At 41.3% G+C, this 15833-nt stretch overlaps 1 protein-coding gene across 2 annotated transcripts in view; it reads right to left on the bottom strand.

Annotated features, from left to right (window-relative positions):
• ATRNL1 (attractin like 1) overlaps positions 1 to 15833 on the bottom strand; it is a 702039-nt gene that overhangs the window by 352320 nt on the left and 333886 nt on the right. For both annotated transcript variants that reach the window (XR_010794071.1, XM_066619507.1), the window contains exon 25: positions 5448 to 5509. Coding sequence is in view for 1 of the 2 variants with exons in the window: in XM_066619507.1 (XP_066475604.1) it covers positions 5448 to 5509 (62 nt within the window). In the remaining variant the exon portion in view is untranslated. The remainder of the gene's footprint in view (positions 1 to 5447; positions 5510 to 15833) is intronic.

The following is a 15833-nucleotide window of genomic DNA, read 5'->3' on the forward strand; positions in this document are numbered from 1 at the left end:
TAGGCTTACTAGACTAACATGAAACAGATTCTTTGGGTAAAATGATTTAGGACCCAATCCTATCCAAATTTCCAGTGGCGGTGCAGGAGTGCCAATGGGGTGTGCACCGCTTCCTGTGGTGGGGAGGCAGTCACGGAGGCCTCCTCAAGGTAAGGGAATGTTTGCTTTGTTATCTCAGGGTTGCATTGTGGTTGCACTGGTGCTGGAAAGTGGGATAGGAATGGGCCCTTACTGACTACAACAGTGTGACTGTTTACTGTGTTACTTTGTTAACATTCTAATAATGAATTTAGGATTGGAGTTGCACTGAACTCCAAATGCTTCTGTTCTACTAATCAGTAAAACATAATATATCGACATCTACAGAATCCTGAATAGGACACACAGGAATGTTCCTTTCCTTTCTTGTTACTGCCTTGGTTTATTACAATGCAGAATAAGAATCTGCAGTCTCAATTTGCTAATGAAAACAGGTTGCTCATTTCTTTGGTGTCAATCATTTTACACAGTCCCATACCTACCGCATCTGAAAGGAAGAAAGGTAGATAGCCAGTCTGAGAAAGTAGCTCATCATTTGCCATAATATACAATGACATTTTGCCTGGAGCCATTTGTTCAGAGGTATTTTGAGCTACAAAATATTTAGAATAGAAAAAAAATGATTGGCCATCATCCCAACAGTGACATGTCCCATATCTTGTCTCAAAGTGAGAACAAGGAGGGTGTAGTGTAGTGGATCTGGAGTTGGACAGACCTGGAATATCCAGGTTCAAATCCCTACTCAGTCATATGGCTTCTATGGGTTGCCTCGGACTTGCGCCACCTCCTGAGACATAACTGCGAGCCGGCGCAAGGAGCTAGAAGGAAGACACAGAGGCCTTCCATCAGCCTCTGGAGGTTGGCGCTTCTTAGAGCGCCGGCCTGGTTTCCTCCCCAGGAGGCGCAAATGTACTTTACGGCATGTTTGCGACCCTCCCAAGGGCGCAGTTAGGATTGCGCCCTAAGTGAATTAAGTCCATCACAGATGATTTCCTTGTCTATACAGTTAACAGTTTGCTTTTTCACTTGAGAAGAGAAAGCTGAATTATATTAAAAGAACCAATTGAGGTGAAAAGCATGTGTAAGAACAGCTGCTTGAACTCTAGAGCTCCTTTGAGCATAACATGCAAAAAAAATTGTAAGGGGGGGGGAGATGCAAAATCCCTGTAATTCATAAAAGAACACAGTATAAGAAGGTGTACACAGGGAACCATTAATACACAGATGTGAATGACTGTTCTTCACAAGAAGCTCCAGCAGATAGTGCCTCAGGGAGAGACTTTCTTGGCATTCTGAGCTAGGAAATGTTAACTGCTAATTCCCAGGGAGACTGCTATTGAAAAAAAGGAGCATGAACAATAAGATTGAATTCTCACTGCAACCAAGTGCCCCACAGTGCATGTAAGAACAAGTTAATAATACCTGTGTTGCTGTTTTGTCTTAGGGAAATAGGAAGCACTTTTATCAGTTACATTTAGCCAAATTATTTGCTGCCAGCCCACTTAGTTCTATCATTCTTGCTGTTGCAGTAATAGAAATATCAGCTCCTGTGTCCTCAGAGACCCATAAATTGAACAACTTAAAAACTGTAATGACCTTGGCCAGAATCAGTCTAATAAGACTTACAGATCCCTTCTTTGCTCCACCATTTTATTAATTGAGGTGGGGAGGAGGGAGTCACAAGTGCACAACATACTTGCTGAAAGGACTTTCCACTTGGCAAAGAATGCCTGGAGTGTTTGCGTGTTATGAACAACATGAAGCCTGGATACACGACATCTATGAATGTTATTAATGTAAGTTAGAAAATGGAGAAGATCCCTGCTTTGTTTTTAAATGGCGTGTACATGTGAGTCTTTGTAACCTTTTTATTTCATTTATAGATGCAGAAATGCAACACACACGTAACACATGTAACAGCCAGGGCAGCCACAGGCTAATAGTGTATGTCTGACATGCAGTTCTTGGGAAAAAAAAAAAATTCTTCTCCAATTCTCGAAATGAACTACAAACTAAGATTGATGGCCCAATTCTAATCAAAGGAAGCACCAGTGGAATGCATATTGCACAGGAGCTGGCTGTTGCAAAAGTGCCATAAGGCTCTTTGTAGCAGTGCAAGCTGCCAGCTCGCTGGCGGGACTGCCAGAGCCTTTCCATGCACACTGACAGACATTGGGAGACCTGCTGGAGCAGGTAAGCTTGAGCAGAAGGTTAGAGGAAGGTGGGGAGGGGGTTGAATGGGGTGGGGAGTGGGTGGAATGGGGCGGTGAATAGCATGGGGAGGAGGACAGATCAGGCCCAGGGGCAGGTTCGACAATGGCAGTAAAATCTCAGTTCCCTTAAGAAGCCTGACCCGCCGACATGGATCAACATGATCTTGCACCATTGGCACAGGTCCCTGTGCTAGTGGACATGCTGGGACGTGTTCCTGCACTAGACTTTGCCCTTTTTCATGCCTGGGGTAACCTACGGATTATGCACCAGTCTCGGTAAAGGGGAGGAATGGAGTGGCCAGGTAAGTTCCACTTCTCAAATCAAGTAACTTTATATCATCAACTACTTACGGTAAGTACCAGCACAAGGTTGCTTATGTCAGTTTCAGTAAGGTCGGCTCTGAAATTTAGCACTGGTTTGTAGAAGGCACACCACCTACTCTCCAAAAAGTGCATAGATCCTGGGAACAATGTACGTAAGTAGCTGACCACAGGGACTGTAATCCTAGCAAGATACCATTTTATCTAGATAGACAATTTTCCATTAGCCAGCCTGTACTTTTTCTACTTGCCCTTCCCCACTTTTGTTTAATACCTTTTCTTTTTGGTTTGTTAATAAAGCAGTTATCTTTTGACTTTTGCCTGCCTAGTCCATTTCAAGGGCAATTCAGTGTATTGCCATAACTAATTGCTAAGTGCTACTGCAATTTGATTTCAGATAAAAACTCCTGGAGTTCGGTGCTCTTCTAGCAGCATTGTTCCCCTAACCTGACAGACCCCCTCTGCCTAGTCTCTGTAGCCTGAAATAGTGGAAGCAGACAGGACTATCAGCTTCCCTCCCCATTCAGTTGCTGACCCAGTAAAGCAGGAGAGCAGAGACCAGGAAGGAGTATATGACTGCTAACCACTACTCAACAGTCAACCTGCCACCTTGTCTGTTACAATCTCTGAAAACCAAGATTAATGTTAATGACAAAAATGAGAATTTAAACTGGAAAGATAAATGCCTTGGAGGATGGAGAATACAATCTTGTAGGTCACCCACCTACAATACAATGAGTTAGGACAGTGGTTCCCAAACTTTTTAGCACCAAGACACACTTTTTAAAAATGACACTTTGCTGGAGCCCACCTAGCTTTACAAAACTTAAAAAAAAAAAGTTTTCAATATACCAGCCACTCTAGTCTGTGTTCTTACCCTTTTTACAATGGTGGGGCATTGCCTTCTGGAACATTTGTTGAACTCCACGTTCATCAGATCAGGACCATTCTGGTGGCCCTGCCTTCCCCTTTGCCTGACCTTTGATAGCAGCAGAGGCACATTTGTGTACTCATGAGTGAACATGCACATGCTGCTCTATTTCGGTTCCTAAGCTGCTAGATGTATCATCTTGTCAGTTTCGCAACCCACCAAATATCAGGTTACGACCAACTAGTGGGTTCCGACTCAACAGTTTGGGAACCACGCAGGAGTATTGCATCTGACTGGCCCCAATAGAGTCTGCCTGTGATTTTCAGTTTATAAAATTCAAAATTAATGGTGATAATTGGTAATGGGGACAATGAGTTTTCCTTTGTGCTGCTTTGGATGATCCTGATGACACCAGACCAGACCTGAACTATTAAATACAGTGGGCCCGCTGTATCCACAGATTTGGAACCTACAGATTTCACTATCCATGGGTCCCAACCCTGTGGGATCAACCTGACATGGACCTTCCAAAGGCTCCCATAGCTGTGCTCTGGAGGGTGTTCTGAGGCCTTCGAGATGCCTAAGAAGGTCACTTCCAGTTTATCATAAAAACCAGAAATGACATTTAAAGGCCTTAAAAGGCTTTCAGAGGGCCAGGGAAGTGGATTTCATCATCTCTGGTTTTCTGTATCCACGGGGCATCCTGGTACTGATTCCCTGTGGATACCAAGGGCCCACTGTATGTGCAAACTCACAGTGCATGAATATATTGGCTGCTGATTGTGGTTTCTCTGAGTGACCCCTCAACACACATTCTTTATAAAGAAGTTTAGAAATGCATGTTGAGGGTGGTTTGGATCAACTGTCACTCCCCTAAGCAATTAAGAAAACTGAATTGAGTTACCAGGAACTGAGGGGGGCATGATCAGGACACGTACATGCCCTGAGCATGCACTTCTTTAAATCACGTTGGGCAGATTAGGTAATGATATGAACCGTTCCTCGGCAGTAAAGAAGAATTGTTAGCCTATAAAAGTTGAACTATATTTTCATTGGAAAAAGAATGTGATGGAATGGTTCAGTTTTGTATGTTGATGAACAATGGTTGCTTCAGTCAATAGCATCTGCTCACCTCGTAACTAAAAACTAGGGTGCGTACATCCATCTCCTACCTGGTGAACTTTTCTGCTCTGCAGATTTAAGTAAGAGCAGAATGTCTTAATAGCACCAATCATATTGTTTTGATACTATTTCGTATTTAAACCATGTGATATGGGATGGCTTGGACAATCTACCTCCACCTGAGCATTTAAAGTGGAATGGCATGTTTTGTGCAGGAGGATATGTGCAACCTTGTTTTTAATTGTGTGGTTGGCAAGATCTGAAAATGATAGCATGTAATGACCCAGAATAAGCCTGAATTTTAGAGAGTAAACTCTGTTTTATTATTTCTTATGGGCAGATTACCGTTGACATCCACCAATATCAAGATTTACTCATGTCAAACATGCATTCTCATTCAAAGCCCTGCACTGAGGAGTAGAAACATCCTGAGCACATTAATTTAGTGGGCCCCAGAAGCATAAAACCTGTAATTCAATTAAATAACAGTATGCCCCAAGAAAAGAACTAAAGGTGTGAAAGTTCACTAACACTATAATATTATTAAATAATATTAATATATGCCATAAACAACAAGGTAAAAAAAATAAGCAATTTCTATAGTTCATAAATGCTATAGATTAAATCACACATATTGCAAAAATTCCTTTTCAATCTTGTTCATGAGAATTCAACCTTTAACATTGTCACAAGAGTAATGAGTAGTCATATGAAAAATAAAACAATTTGTGTGACATCAATTCTACTAGAATGCATACTGCAGAACCCTGTTGGCTGTGACACTTTTGTAGTTGTGTCAAGAGGAAGCATATCCAGATTTTGATGGTAAAACATCTTAGAATGCAAACATTATACTGCAGAACTGAGGGTGAAAGTGTTACCTGAAGAACGTGACAAAGAACTGCACCAGATCCATGATGGTGTTGTGCTGTGAAAATGCAATCTGCAAAAAGGAGAAATCAGTTAAGAAATCAGTATAGGGTTGCTTTAGGTCCACATCAATATCTGAAAATACAAGAATCCCCCCCATATCCATGGGGGATTCGCCCCCATGCCAATTAACATTTTTTTATGCCTAGCACTACGAAAATGTTTCTTCCTTTTATAGGCTACTATAAGCATGAAAGCTTATAGTGCATGCAGACATGCTGCAGGCAGCCTGAATGCTTGAAAAGATTAGATTGAACATTAGCAGGAAGTGAAACTGCTGATACCGGATCCGCAGATATGGTGGGGGGCACCTGTACATAATCTTGGTGACTCCATGTGAAAGCAGTTGGACTGGGGCTTAGGTCTTCATAAACACAATACTGTACTCTAACCTTTCTTGATTCAATGTATCCTTATTAAAAACTATTTTCAAAACACATTTGATTTTTTTTTTGTTCATTTATACCAGTTAATGATATCTCCAGTCAACCTGTTCAGGGTTTTGTAGGGGGAAAAAAAATGCATCTTTTGGTAATTGTAATTTTGAATACTTTGCACTGAAGTGCTCCCAAAGCTGTTTATAGAAGCATATTTCCACTCAGGGCAGATGGCTCATAGGACTTCCCCAGAATTAAGCTCCTGAAAGTGGAGCGGTCCATACATCCTAATCCTTGACAGGAACATTCCTTTTGTCTTCCTACAATGCCACCATGATTCCCTTGCTACATAACAACTTTCTATAGCTCTGCTACACAACAACTTTTAAGCTCACGATGTTACTGTACCTAAAATGTTTCAACTGTGTACCCATTTTCAGTGGCGTAGCTAAGGGGGTGCAGGAGGTAGCAACTGCAACAGGCAACAAGCTTTAGGGGGGCAGCAACCTAAGCTTGACACTAGTGGCCAAATTGTGAAAATTTGGTATTTTCACATAATAATATTGGTATTTTTGAATAATACCATCATGTTATACACCATTTGATGTGGAATTTAATGCAGAATGCAATGAAACATGTAATGTCAAAATATCTCTATTCTATCAAAAATTATAGCCAAATAACCATAAAATAAAAACACAACTGCATTATGGAACAAAAAATGGATTTTCTTAACTCAAAATGGACCAGTGAGACTGATTGTTCCGAGAGCCAATTGGGTGTTATTTAAATCCAGCAGGAAACCAACAAGGTGTTAATATGGGGGGAGCCTGGAGGGAGGTGGCAGAGTAAGTGGGCAACGAGCTGCTGGGGGAGGCTGGGGATTTCCCCCCATTTTCACTTTTCTAAATGCCCAAGTGTGAGGTCACTTCTGCGGCATCATTTTGAGCTCAGCACTAGGCAACATGATCATTAGCTACACCACTGCCCATTTTATACTAATTTTAACAGTTTTGCTCTGGACGTTACTTGATCTCTATAAGCATTGGAAATGATTAATTTTTCAAAACTGCCATTTTTCCCACAGTGAATAGTACCATGCAATGTTGGATGTCACAAGCAACACAGTCTTAAACAGGCATTCAGCAGATGAAGGCAAGAAGGAAATCAGATACAAGATAGATGAAATAATGAAATGCATAAAAACTCTCACCAAAGCACGAACATAAAGAATGATATGACATGCAAGCAGCAATCCACACCCATAAGCAAAATTGAAAAGCCATGTAAACAACATCAGGATACTTTCTCCTTATGTAAGATACACTGGGGGGAAAAACATAATTGTACTGCAAATAATGAGGGGGAGGAGTTGACTACTTTTTTTACAATCAAGCATTATTTGCAAAGCCATCTATTTTCTTTCATTTGTAGAACGTATGGTTATGCATTAATCAGGTTTTAGGTTTTAATCCCTAGCATCTCTAGTTAAAAATGGAACATGGGTGGCAGGTCTGGAAAAGTCCTAAGGCTTTGGAAAGCAACTATTGGTCAGGAGAGAAAAACAGAGAGAAAGAGTTTGGGGTTACATGGGCCAATGTCTGTTGCAGCATAACATATATGATACATCTGCAGAGTTTAAATAACCACTGGGTTCCTCAGAGTGCTAGTTACAGGGAAACATCTAAGACAGAGAGATAAAACATAAGCAGTTTTCAACAGAGTTCATCTTACAGTGACATTTTTAAGAAGCAATTTCTTGAAGGAAGCTTTCCATTCTGCATTACAGCAATTATTTTCATTTATGGTGTCAACATTCAGTTTAATTGTTCCTCATTATACAAACAATTATTTTCAGGGAAACTATTGCAATCAATAACCACAGTCCTGCTGATTAAAAATGATCCTCATATAAAGAGCATATTTCACATCAATTATTTCCGAATACCTGATTTTTTTCTACTTGCACCAATCATTGTTCCAAGACACAAACAAATGTACAGCTAATAAATACACTTTATCTTGCTACTGTTTATTGCATATGTAAATGTCCAGAAAGATAATTACATTCATAAAATACCAAGCAACTTTATTTAGCAGCTTACACATCATGATCTATTTCTTTGTCCTCTTATTGATAAAAACTGCCCTTGGTGTATGTTGGCCTATAAGATAACATATGCAGTCACTATGCATGATGAATATGGTGAGAGTTGAAGACAATATGTGGCCATGATGCCTTGTGGTCTCTGCTAGTGAACACTAACTGGGGGTGAGAGAGAGCCCACTTCCTCACCAGTAGGAGTCTTCTGACAGCAGCAGAGATAACCATCACTGCATGGTGCAGATAGGAAGCTGGTAAATAATCAGCAGCATCCACCTTGGCCAATGATATCATCAGCCCACACTTGGGTAATTTCAAACAACGAAAATATCCAGTTGTTTTAGGAGACTGTGGGCCCAATCCTATCCAACTTTCCATCACTGGTGCAGCCGCATACAAATGTTCCCATACCTTGAGGAGACCTCTGTGATTGCCTCCCCACCACAGGACACAGTGCATGCCCCATTGACACAATTGCACTGGCACGAGAAAATTGGATAGGCTTGGGCCCTGACACAAGCAGTATAAATCTCAGCATACCAAAATTGCTCACTGCCCTGTCTGTTGGTCACTTCATACATCATACAGACATGATAATACACTGGATGCAAATTAGTAGAGGTGGAGCCTATTTATGCACGTGAGTTCCGTTCTGTGACCCGGCTCAATTAAAAAAAAGCGTTGTGCTAAATTCCATAGAGTTAAGCAAATACACTGCAGCCTGACACTTGGGGCTGGAAGGAAACTAAGGCAGCTGTTTCAATCCCCTCCCCTCCCCTCCCCCCTCCACTTCTTCACCTCCCCCAACTTGCTCCATACTCAGCCCTCCCCGTTGCCAGCTGTCCCCGCTTCTTTCACAGGTGGGATGCTGAGCTTTTAAGAGTTCAGTCCTATGTGTTTCTACTCAGAAGTAAGCCCCATTGTAGTCAATGGAGCTTACTCCCAGGAAAGTGTGGATCGGATTGTAGCCTAAATCTCATGCTTTGGCTTGCTGGGAAGACTTGCTTGCTGGGCTGTTTTGTCTGTGTAGATTGAAGCACAGAGAGCCTGCACCATTTCAGTCTGAAGGGGGGGAATTCAGCAAACACCCCCCTCTGCTTTTTTAAAGCAATCCCCTTTGTTGCTACTGCACCTGCCCCTGTGTGTGTGTGTGTGTGTGTGTGTGTGTGAGAGAGAGAGAGAGAGAGAGAGAGAGAGAGAGAGAGAGAGCGCGCACTCCACTTTGCTGCCACTTTCTGGCTACAGAGGTTTTCCGCCCCCCCCCCTTCAGCCTTGGCTGGCTCAGGGGCTCCAGGAGTCTTACTGTTCCTTTGCAGGAGAACCTCTTCCATGGCTCTGGGGCTATTTCCCTGCCTTTTTGCAGTGTTTTGGGCTGCCTGGAAATGGATCAAGATGCCAGCGCAGGGCAAAGGAGGCAAAGGTGTGTGTGACTTTCAGTTTCCCCTCCCCATTTGCATTGAGAGAAATCTGCAGATTAAAAACCAGGGATAAATAGGTTGCACCTGTACATTTATTTGGAAATGTGTATAAGATGCCTGTGATGAAAATCCCTTATTTTCAAGATCTTCGTACACCTAAGGAGACTCCCACAGCAAATCAGCATCCTGAAAGGTTTTCTGAGTCATTCAAATCCTATAAACCAGTATTTCCCAATGACACGGATTCCTATTTTCTCTAGTAATTAGCGTGAACTTAGTCACAGCCTTTTGACTGGCCTGAACGTTCCTAACTGCACATCTTGCTCTCTAATTCAGCCTTCTGGGTACCCTGGAATAACTGTAAAGTTTTGGGGAAACAGTCCTTGAACTCAATTTCTAGAAGAGGTCTAAGCAAATGTCCACACACACGTACTATATGCAACGTCTCTAGCAGCCTTGGGAGAACAGGACCCCAATTATTATTAATAATTATTACTAATTAATAAAATATTTTGTTCTAGAACTCCTTTTTTTTGTCTAGTGCAGTGGTTCTCAAATGTTTAGCACCAGGATCCACTTTTTAGAATGAGAATCTGTCAGGACTCACCAGAAGTCATGTCATGACTGCAAGTGACAGCATTACGCAGAACAATTTTTAACAATCCTCTTCTGCAATCCTACCCACACTTACCCAGGAATAAGTCCCATTGACTGTCATTGTTAAAAGCACATACACAGTAGCCTGTTAAAAGTTTCCATTAAAAAATCGCAGTGACGTACCATGATAGCATCAGGTCTGACATATTAAAAATAAAATATTGAATGAATGGGGACCGACCTGAAATTGGCTCGTGACCAGTTAGTGGGTCCCAACCCACAGTTTGAGAAACAAATGTTTTTAGTGGATCACGATAATTGTTATTTTTAAAAGTGGGTCCAGGTGCTTAAATGTTTGGGACCATGATTGCCCTGTTAGTGTTATTACTATTTCTCCTTCTTTCCCCAACTGATAAGTAATGAAGCATTTGATTTTGAGCCAAGTCGTTGGACTCTGAAGCCCACCTAATTTCCAAGAGTGGGAAATTCAAGGGGCTCAGCTGAAAACAAGTACCAATCCAACAAGAAAAACCAAGATAAAACCAGGAGGTTCTAAAAAGTAAAGTCCTGCACTCTCCCCCCTTTGCACTTTTGCCTGATCTCACATCTGAAGCATCATCAACCCTCATCCTTGTTGCATTCATGGGTCATCCACCTGCCTGACTAGGTGTGGGTGACAGGACCAAGTTCTTTGACTAGCATGTGTACTTTAAGGGAAATAACCAGCAAGTCTCATTAACGTTTCATTTTATATCTGCTTGTCTTTTAACTTCTGTGCTCACTTTTTATCCTGCTCTGTTGCCCAATGCATCTGCACCAAACTTGCAAGTTTCTTCCCTACTGCCTCCTTCCAATCATCCAATGTACGTTCAACCCATTTAATAAAATTCCTCTATTTTACTATTCTACCGGCCTCATCTCAGCTCACTTCCTAGACTGCCTGTTTTCTGCTAATATCTGGTTCTAAGGGGACCCCTGAATCCAGAAGAGAGGTCTTCTCATGGTAGCCTCTGTCTGTCTGGAAGTATCTAGCTTTAGGTGGTGATAGCAACTATCATCCCAGTGGAAAACTAACCAAACTGGTGAGATGGGGGCAGACAAGTGGTGCTGGTTGCTAGCACTGAGTCCTGCACCCTCCATCTTTCACTGCAATGTCAAACACATTTCTACGGTCAGATCGTCATCTCAGCTCATAATAGCACACCACAAAATATTTCAAACCATTAAAATCTTGGACGTTCATTCAGAACATTAGGGCAGGCTGTGGTTCCTTCAATCAGGCTGTTTACATCTCTCTCTCTCTCTCTCTCTCTCTCTCTCTCTCTCTCTCTCCCTCTCTTCATTTTCATATCTCTGTTTATCTAATAAATCAGCTTATCTTTAAGTCAACACACTTTTTGAAGCCCTTGTAATAGAAAAAAGGCCAAACCCCTTTTCATACAGGAGACAACTTATAAGCCTCCATACGTTGTAATTTATCATAACAGTTATCTCCTTTGCTATGGTAAATTCTTTCTGGACAGAAATGTAGCAGAATGTAGGTGGGGAAATTCAAATTTCTAAGCCTTGTTTCTTTTCTTTTTTCTCCTTTTTCCTATTTTTCTTTGTTTTTAGACTTTGATGTTAATCTGTCAGCACTGAATGCAATGCATATCTTTTTTCTATGTCTTGTGTTATACTGTTGAAGGCTGCTTATGGTATGAAAAAAGGAAGCAGCTGTCCCCTCAATCTGAAGAAAGAAACCACCAGATGGGAAAGAATGATGAACGCCCACACAAAATGGATCCTATCAAACATAGTCGGATGACCCAACCCATACTTCTGTGGTAAAAAGGCCATCTAGCTCACTGAGGGCAGGCAATCCCTAGCCCAGCTTCAAGGGTGGACTAGCAGGTATCTTGATGTCAAACAACACATTTCTTTCCCTGCAAGGATGTGCTTTGCAGTCATATGCTTTGTTTGCTTGTTTAATAAGTAAAGAAAATAATTGCTTGGTCAAGACCACAACAGATTTTTTAACCTTACTGATAGGATCTCAAACCTGGTAACACACAAGTAGGGTACACACTATTTGTGAAGAAAAAAGTTCTCTACTTTCCCCCACCCCTTGGTATATAAGCATGCATAGAGATCCCAATTTGGACTAGGATCACAGCGGGAAAGTCTGGTTAAGTCTCTCTACTACAGTCCTGCTACATGGAGAGGAGAGGGAGGATCCATTCAGCTACTGAATGTTAAAAATGCAAGCATATGCTTGCACAACATGTCTGAAATAATGTGCGATTTGACCCTTACTGAATAAGCTAACAAATCAATAATGCAGTGAAACTCTAGGATCAGCAGAGAGAAACAAGTTTTTGTAAGATGCAACTGCATTTTGTTGTGAATACAGAAGCAGTACTGGACAGAGGTCAAAGACAGAAAGATTCTCTATGGCATATTTGATTTTATTGGTTACAGAAAATCAGTACATCATCTGAGCTTCGGGAATATCTGTCCAGTGTTTGAAGTATGGCACCTTTTGTACTGGATTTATTTCATAACCCAGCCTGCAAGAAGTAAATTGGGCTAAGTAATTTTAACAGCACATAAGCTACAGAAAGGATTTTGATTAAAATGTGTTAATAGCTGACTAAGCAAAATTCACCCAGATCTATATCAACTACCTATCTGAATAATAGTAAGCTGATTGTAATAGCTATGGGCACTTGGTGTGTTTCTCCCTGGTTATTACATACAGCTGTGATTAAAACCCAGTGAAGCAGCACATCAGAAAGTCTCATTTTCTTTCAAAACTACACACTGCAAAAATACAAAAGGCAGATTTCTAAAACATTGCATGTTAAGGTGGTCAACTGAGGAAGGCATTTAGTTGAATCATCTACCTTTCAACTTATAACATTTATATCAATGTGCACATTGCCAAGCCCTGCACATCGTCCTGAGCTGAAACAGGTTGGCTTTGGAAATATGAACAGTATGCAGAAGTACTTGTTAATAACCATCTAGTTATAAAGCAATATTTTATTTTTTATTTAAAAATTTATACCTTGCTCTTCCCCTCCCCAAGAACAGAGCACACAAGGTGACTTACAATATTCATTGACAAAGAATAAAATTACTTATAAAGTAGAAGGCAAAGGCCAGCATAAAAGATCATTAAAATACATAAAATGCTGCAGCAGAAATAATTAAAAAATCTACATTAACAACATAAGCACCCAAATAAACGGGCAGCCCAATGCTAACGAGCCTAGTGCCAGTGGAAAGAGCATGCACGCTGTTGCAAATGTGCTATACGGCAAGTTGTGGCAGCGCGGAGGCTTGGGGTGCCAACGGAAAGGCTGCGCCAGCCTGCCGATACCAGCGGGAGACCAGTGTGCATTGGAGCAGGTAAGCTCCACGCAGGCTGGCGAAGGGGTGGGGAGGGGGTGTAACAGGGAGGGGGCTGATGAGGCCTAGGAAGGTGCAGGATAAGCAGCAGAGGCAGCTGCCATATCCTATCCCACTCCCTCCTGGGCCTGAATCACCAACACAAGGCTGCTCTGACTTGCGTCAGTGATTTTGCTGGTGTGAGCCCAAGTAGTTCCATACAGGCTCATGTCCCTTTACTTTGGGGAGTTCTTCAGCAGCCTCTATTCCTGCATTACAGTGCGGGAATCTTGATAGGATTGGGCCCTAAATTAATCAAAACAGAAGACCAAGCAGTATCCAAACCAAAACAAAAGCAGGAGGGCTGACCAAAAAAGAAAGCCTTTTTTTTTTTTTGGCTCTCACCAGAAGCTTGCCAGGCAGGGCATAGCCTTCAACTGAACTGGTGCTGCTTCAAAGAAGGCACACCTCATCACCACCAACTTAGCTTCAGTCAACCTGGCCCAAAAGGAAGCCATCTCCAATTACCTCTAGGGATAAGCTGGTTCATATGGGAGATACCTGACTCCAAGCCACAAAAGTCAAAACCAACACCTTGAATTATGCCAGAAATGAACCAGCAGCCAGTGTACCTGCAGCATCTATCTGATAAAATCAAATTACTGAGCTCTGAAGACCACACAGGCCAACCCAATCAGCACTTGCTGTTTCCAGACAAACTTCAAGGGCACCCCCTCATAGAGCATGTTGTAGGAGTTGATCCCTGATGTTGCCAATGCATGGACCATGGTGGTCAGGTACGACTAACTCATGTACAGATGAGGATGGCATACCAGACTCAGTTGGGCAAAGGATACCCTGGCTACCACCGTCAACTTTTCTAGCAAAAAGAATTTGAGAACGATGAAGGGTGCAATTATGTTAAACAGTAGATTTGTAATAAATATGTCTCCAATCCACAAAATTATCAGGACTCTTTTCTGAAACAAAAACGAATCTAAACCTTCCATTACTCCCAGACAGCAAGTTTTCTTTCCCTCCTTCCCCCCCACAACAAAAATGTATGATTCCGTCAGCACCAGCAATGACAGAGGAGAAATGTTTTCCTGTTTATTAATTACATTTTCATCTTTCATTGTTAATAAAGAAATTATAAAGAGGTAAAACAAAAAGAGACAGTAAAACTTTAGCAGAAGGTCCAATAATCACGGAGCTCTGATGGCATATTTAATGTGATAAGGTCAGGCACAATGCAAACTAAACTGCCTGGAGAGTCCTGATATGGATACTTAACTCTATAAAATTATTACTTCTTACAGTATCATCAAAAATTGTAATTGAATTTCTTACTGGATAAAATTATTATGTGCTCCCACAGAGCCAAAATGCATGTCCTGTAGTAGAATGGGTTGGTACAGACGGAGTGTAAAGATTAACTCATTTCAGTTTCAGGCTTCTGCTACCTTTCCACGGGGAAAAAGAATAACACCCTTTTTGAGTGAGATAACTTTTGACTCGAAAAGCACGTGACACAAGAGGCAGGAAGTATGTGCCTGAGGCTTCTTTGTAATATTTTTTGCTCTGAAGAGTAGGAAAGACAAAAAATGACTTCTCCCTCCATCCCTTTTCACCTCAAATAAGATGCTGTATACATGAAAATATCCAGCAAAGCTAAACTCATTATTTTGGGAATAATACACAGAAATTATTTTAAACAGAAGCACAGTTTTAAAACAAAAACAACAAAACCAAGCAATACTAATACAAGATGATATTAAAATAACTTTCTGTGTTAAGGTGGTGATGCTTCTTACAAGTCTTATTGTAAATGAACTAGAGCATGCACTACCTATCCTATAATCAGAAGATGCAAGTACTAAATATCATAATATTTTTTAAAAAAAAAAACATTAACTTTGAGTTCTGAATTGGAATTTTGATAAAGTCTATATGGGAGTGCTCAGAGTCCACCATTATTTTCTCCATACTGCAAGGTAAAGAAGGGGACTGATGGAGGCTGAATGCCTTATGACAGTCATGATGCAGCCCACTGTTAACCTTTGGGATTAGAGGTAAAGCTGAGGATAAGAAAGGGTTTTTTTATTATAACAGTCCTGCAGTATACACCAATATATTGCATGGAAGACAAACTGAGAGAGGAAAATTTATGACAACCCTGCAGTATCCATTGTAATGTACATAGCAATATCTACTACACTGTAGCCATCGTACAACATAAGCTATTTCGATATACTAAACAATAACGCAGCAGTCACTTTCAGCCTGTGACTGTTTAGGATTTATGAAGCACAGAACAGTCTACACAGCAACAAATAGTCTCAATAAACTGCCACCTCAAATCTCTTGCCCCTCCCCTCCCCCAAACCCACAGCCAGCATTAAACTGAATGCATGTCAGACAAGAGCTGGCACTGTGCATGACTCTAATAGTTCTGTCTCTATGATCTCT

Source organism: Tiliqua scincoides, chromosome 3 (assembly GCF_035046505.1).
Source record: "Tiliqua scincoides isolate rTilSci1 chromosome 3, rTilSci1.hap2, whole genome shotgun sequence".
In the NCBI taxonomy this organism is placed as follows: Eukaryota; Metazoa; Chordata; class Lepidosauria; order Squamata; family Scincidae; genus Tiliqua; species Tiliqua scincoides.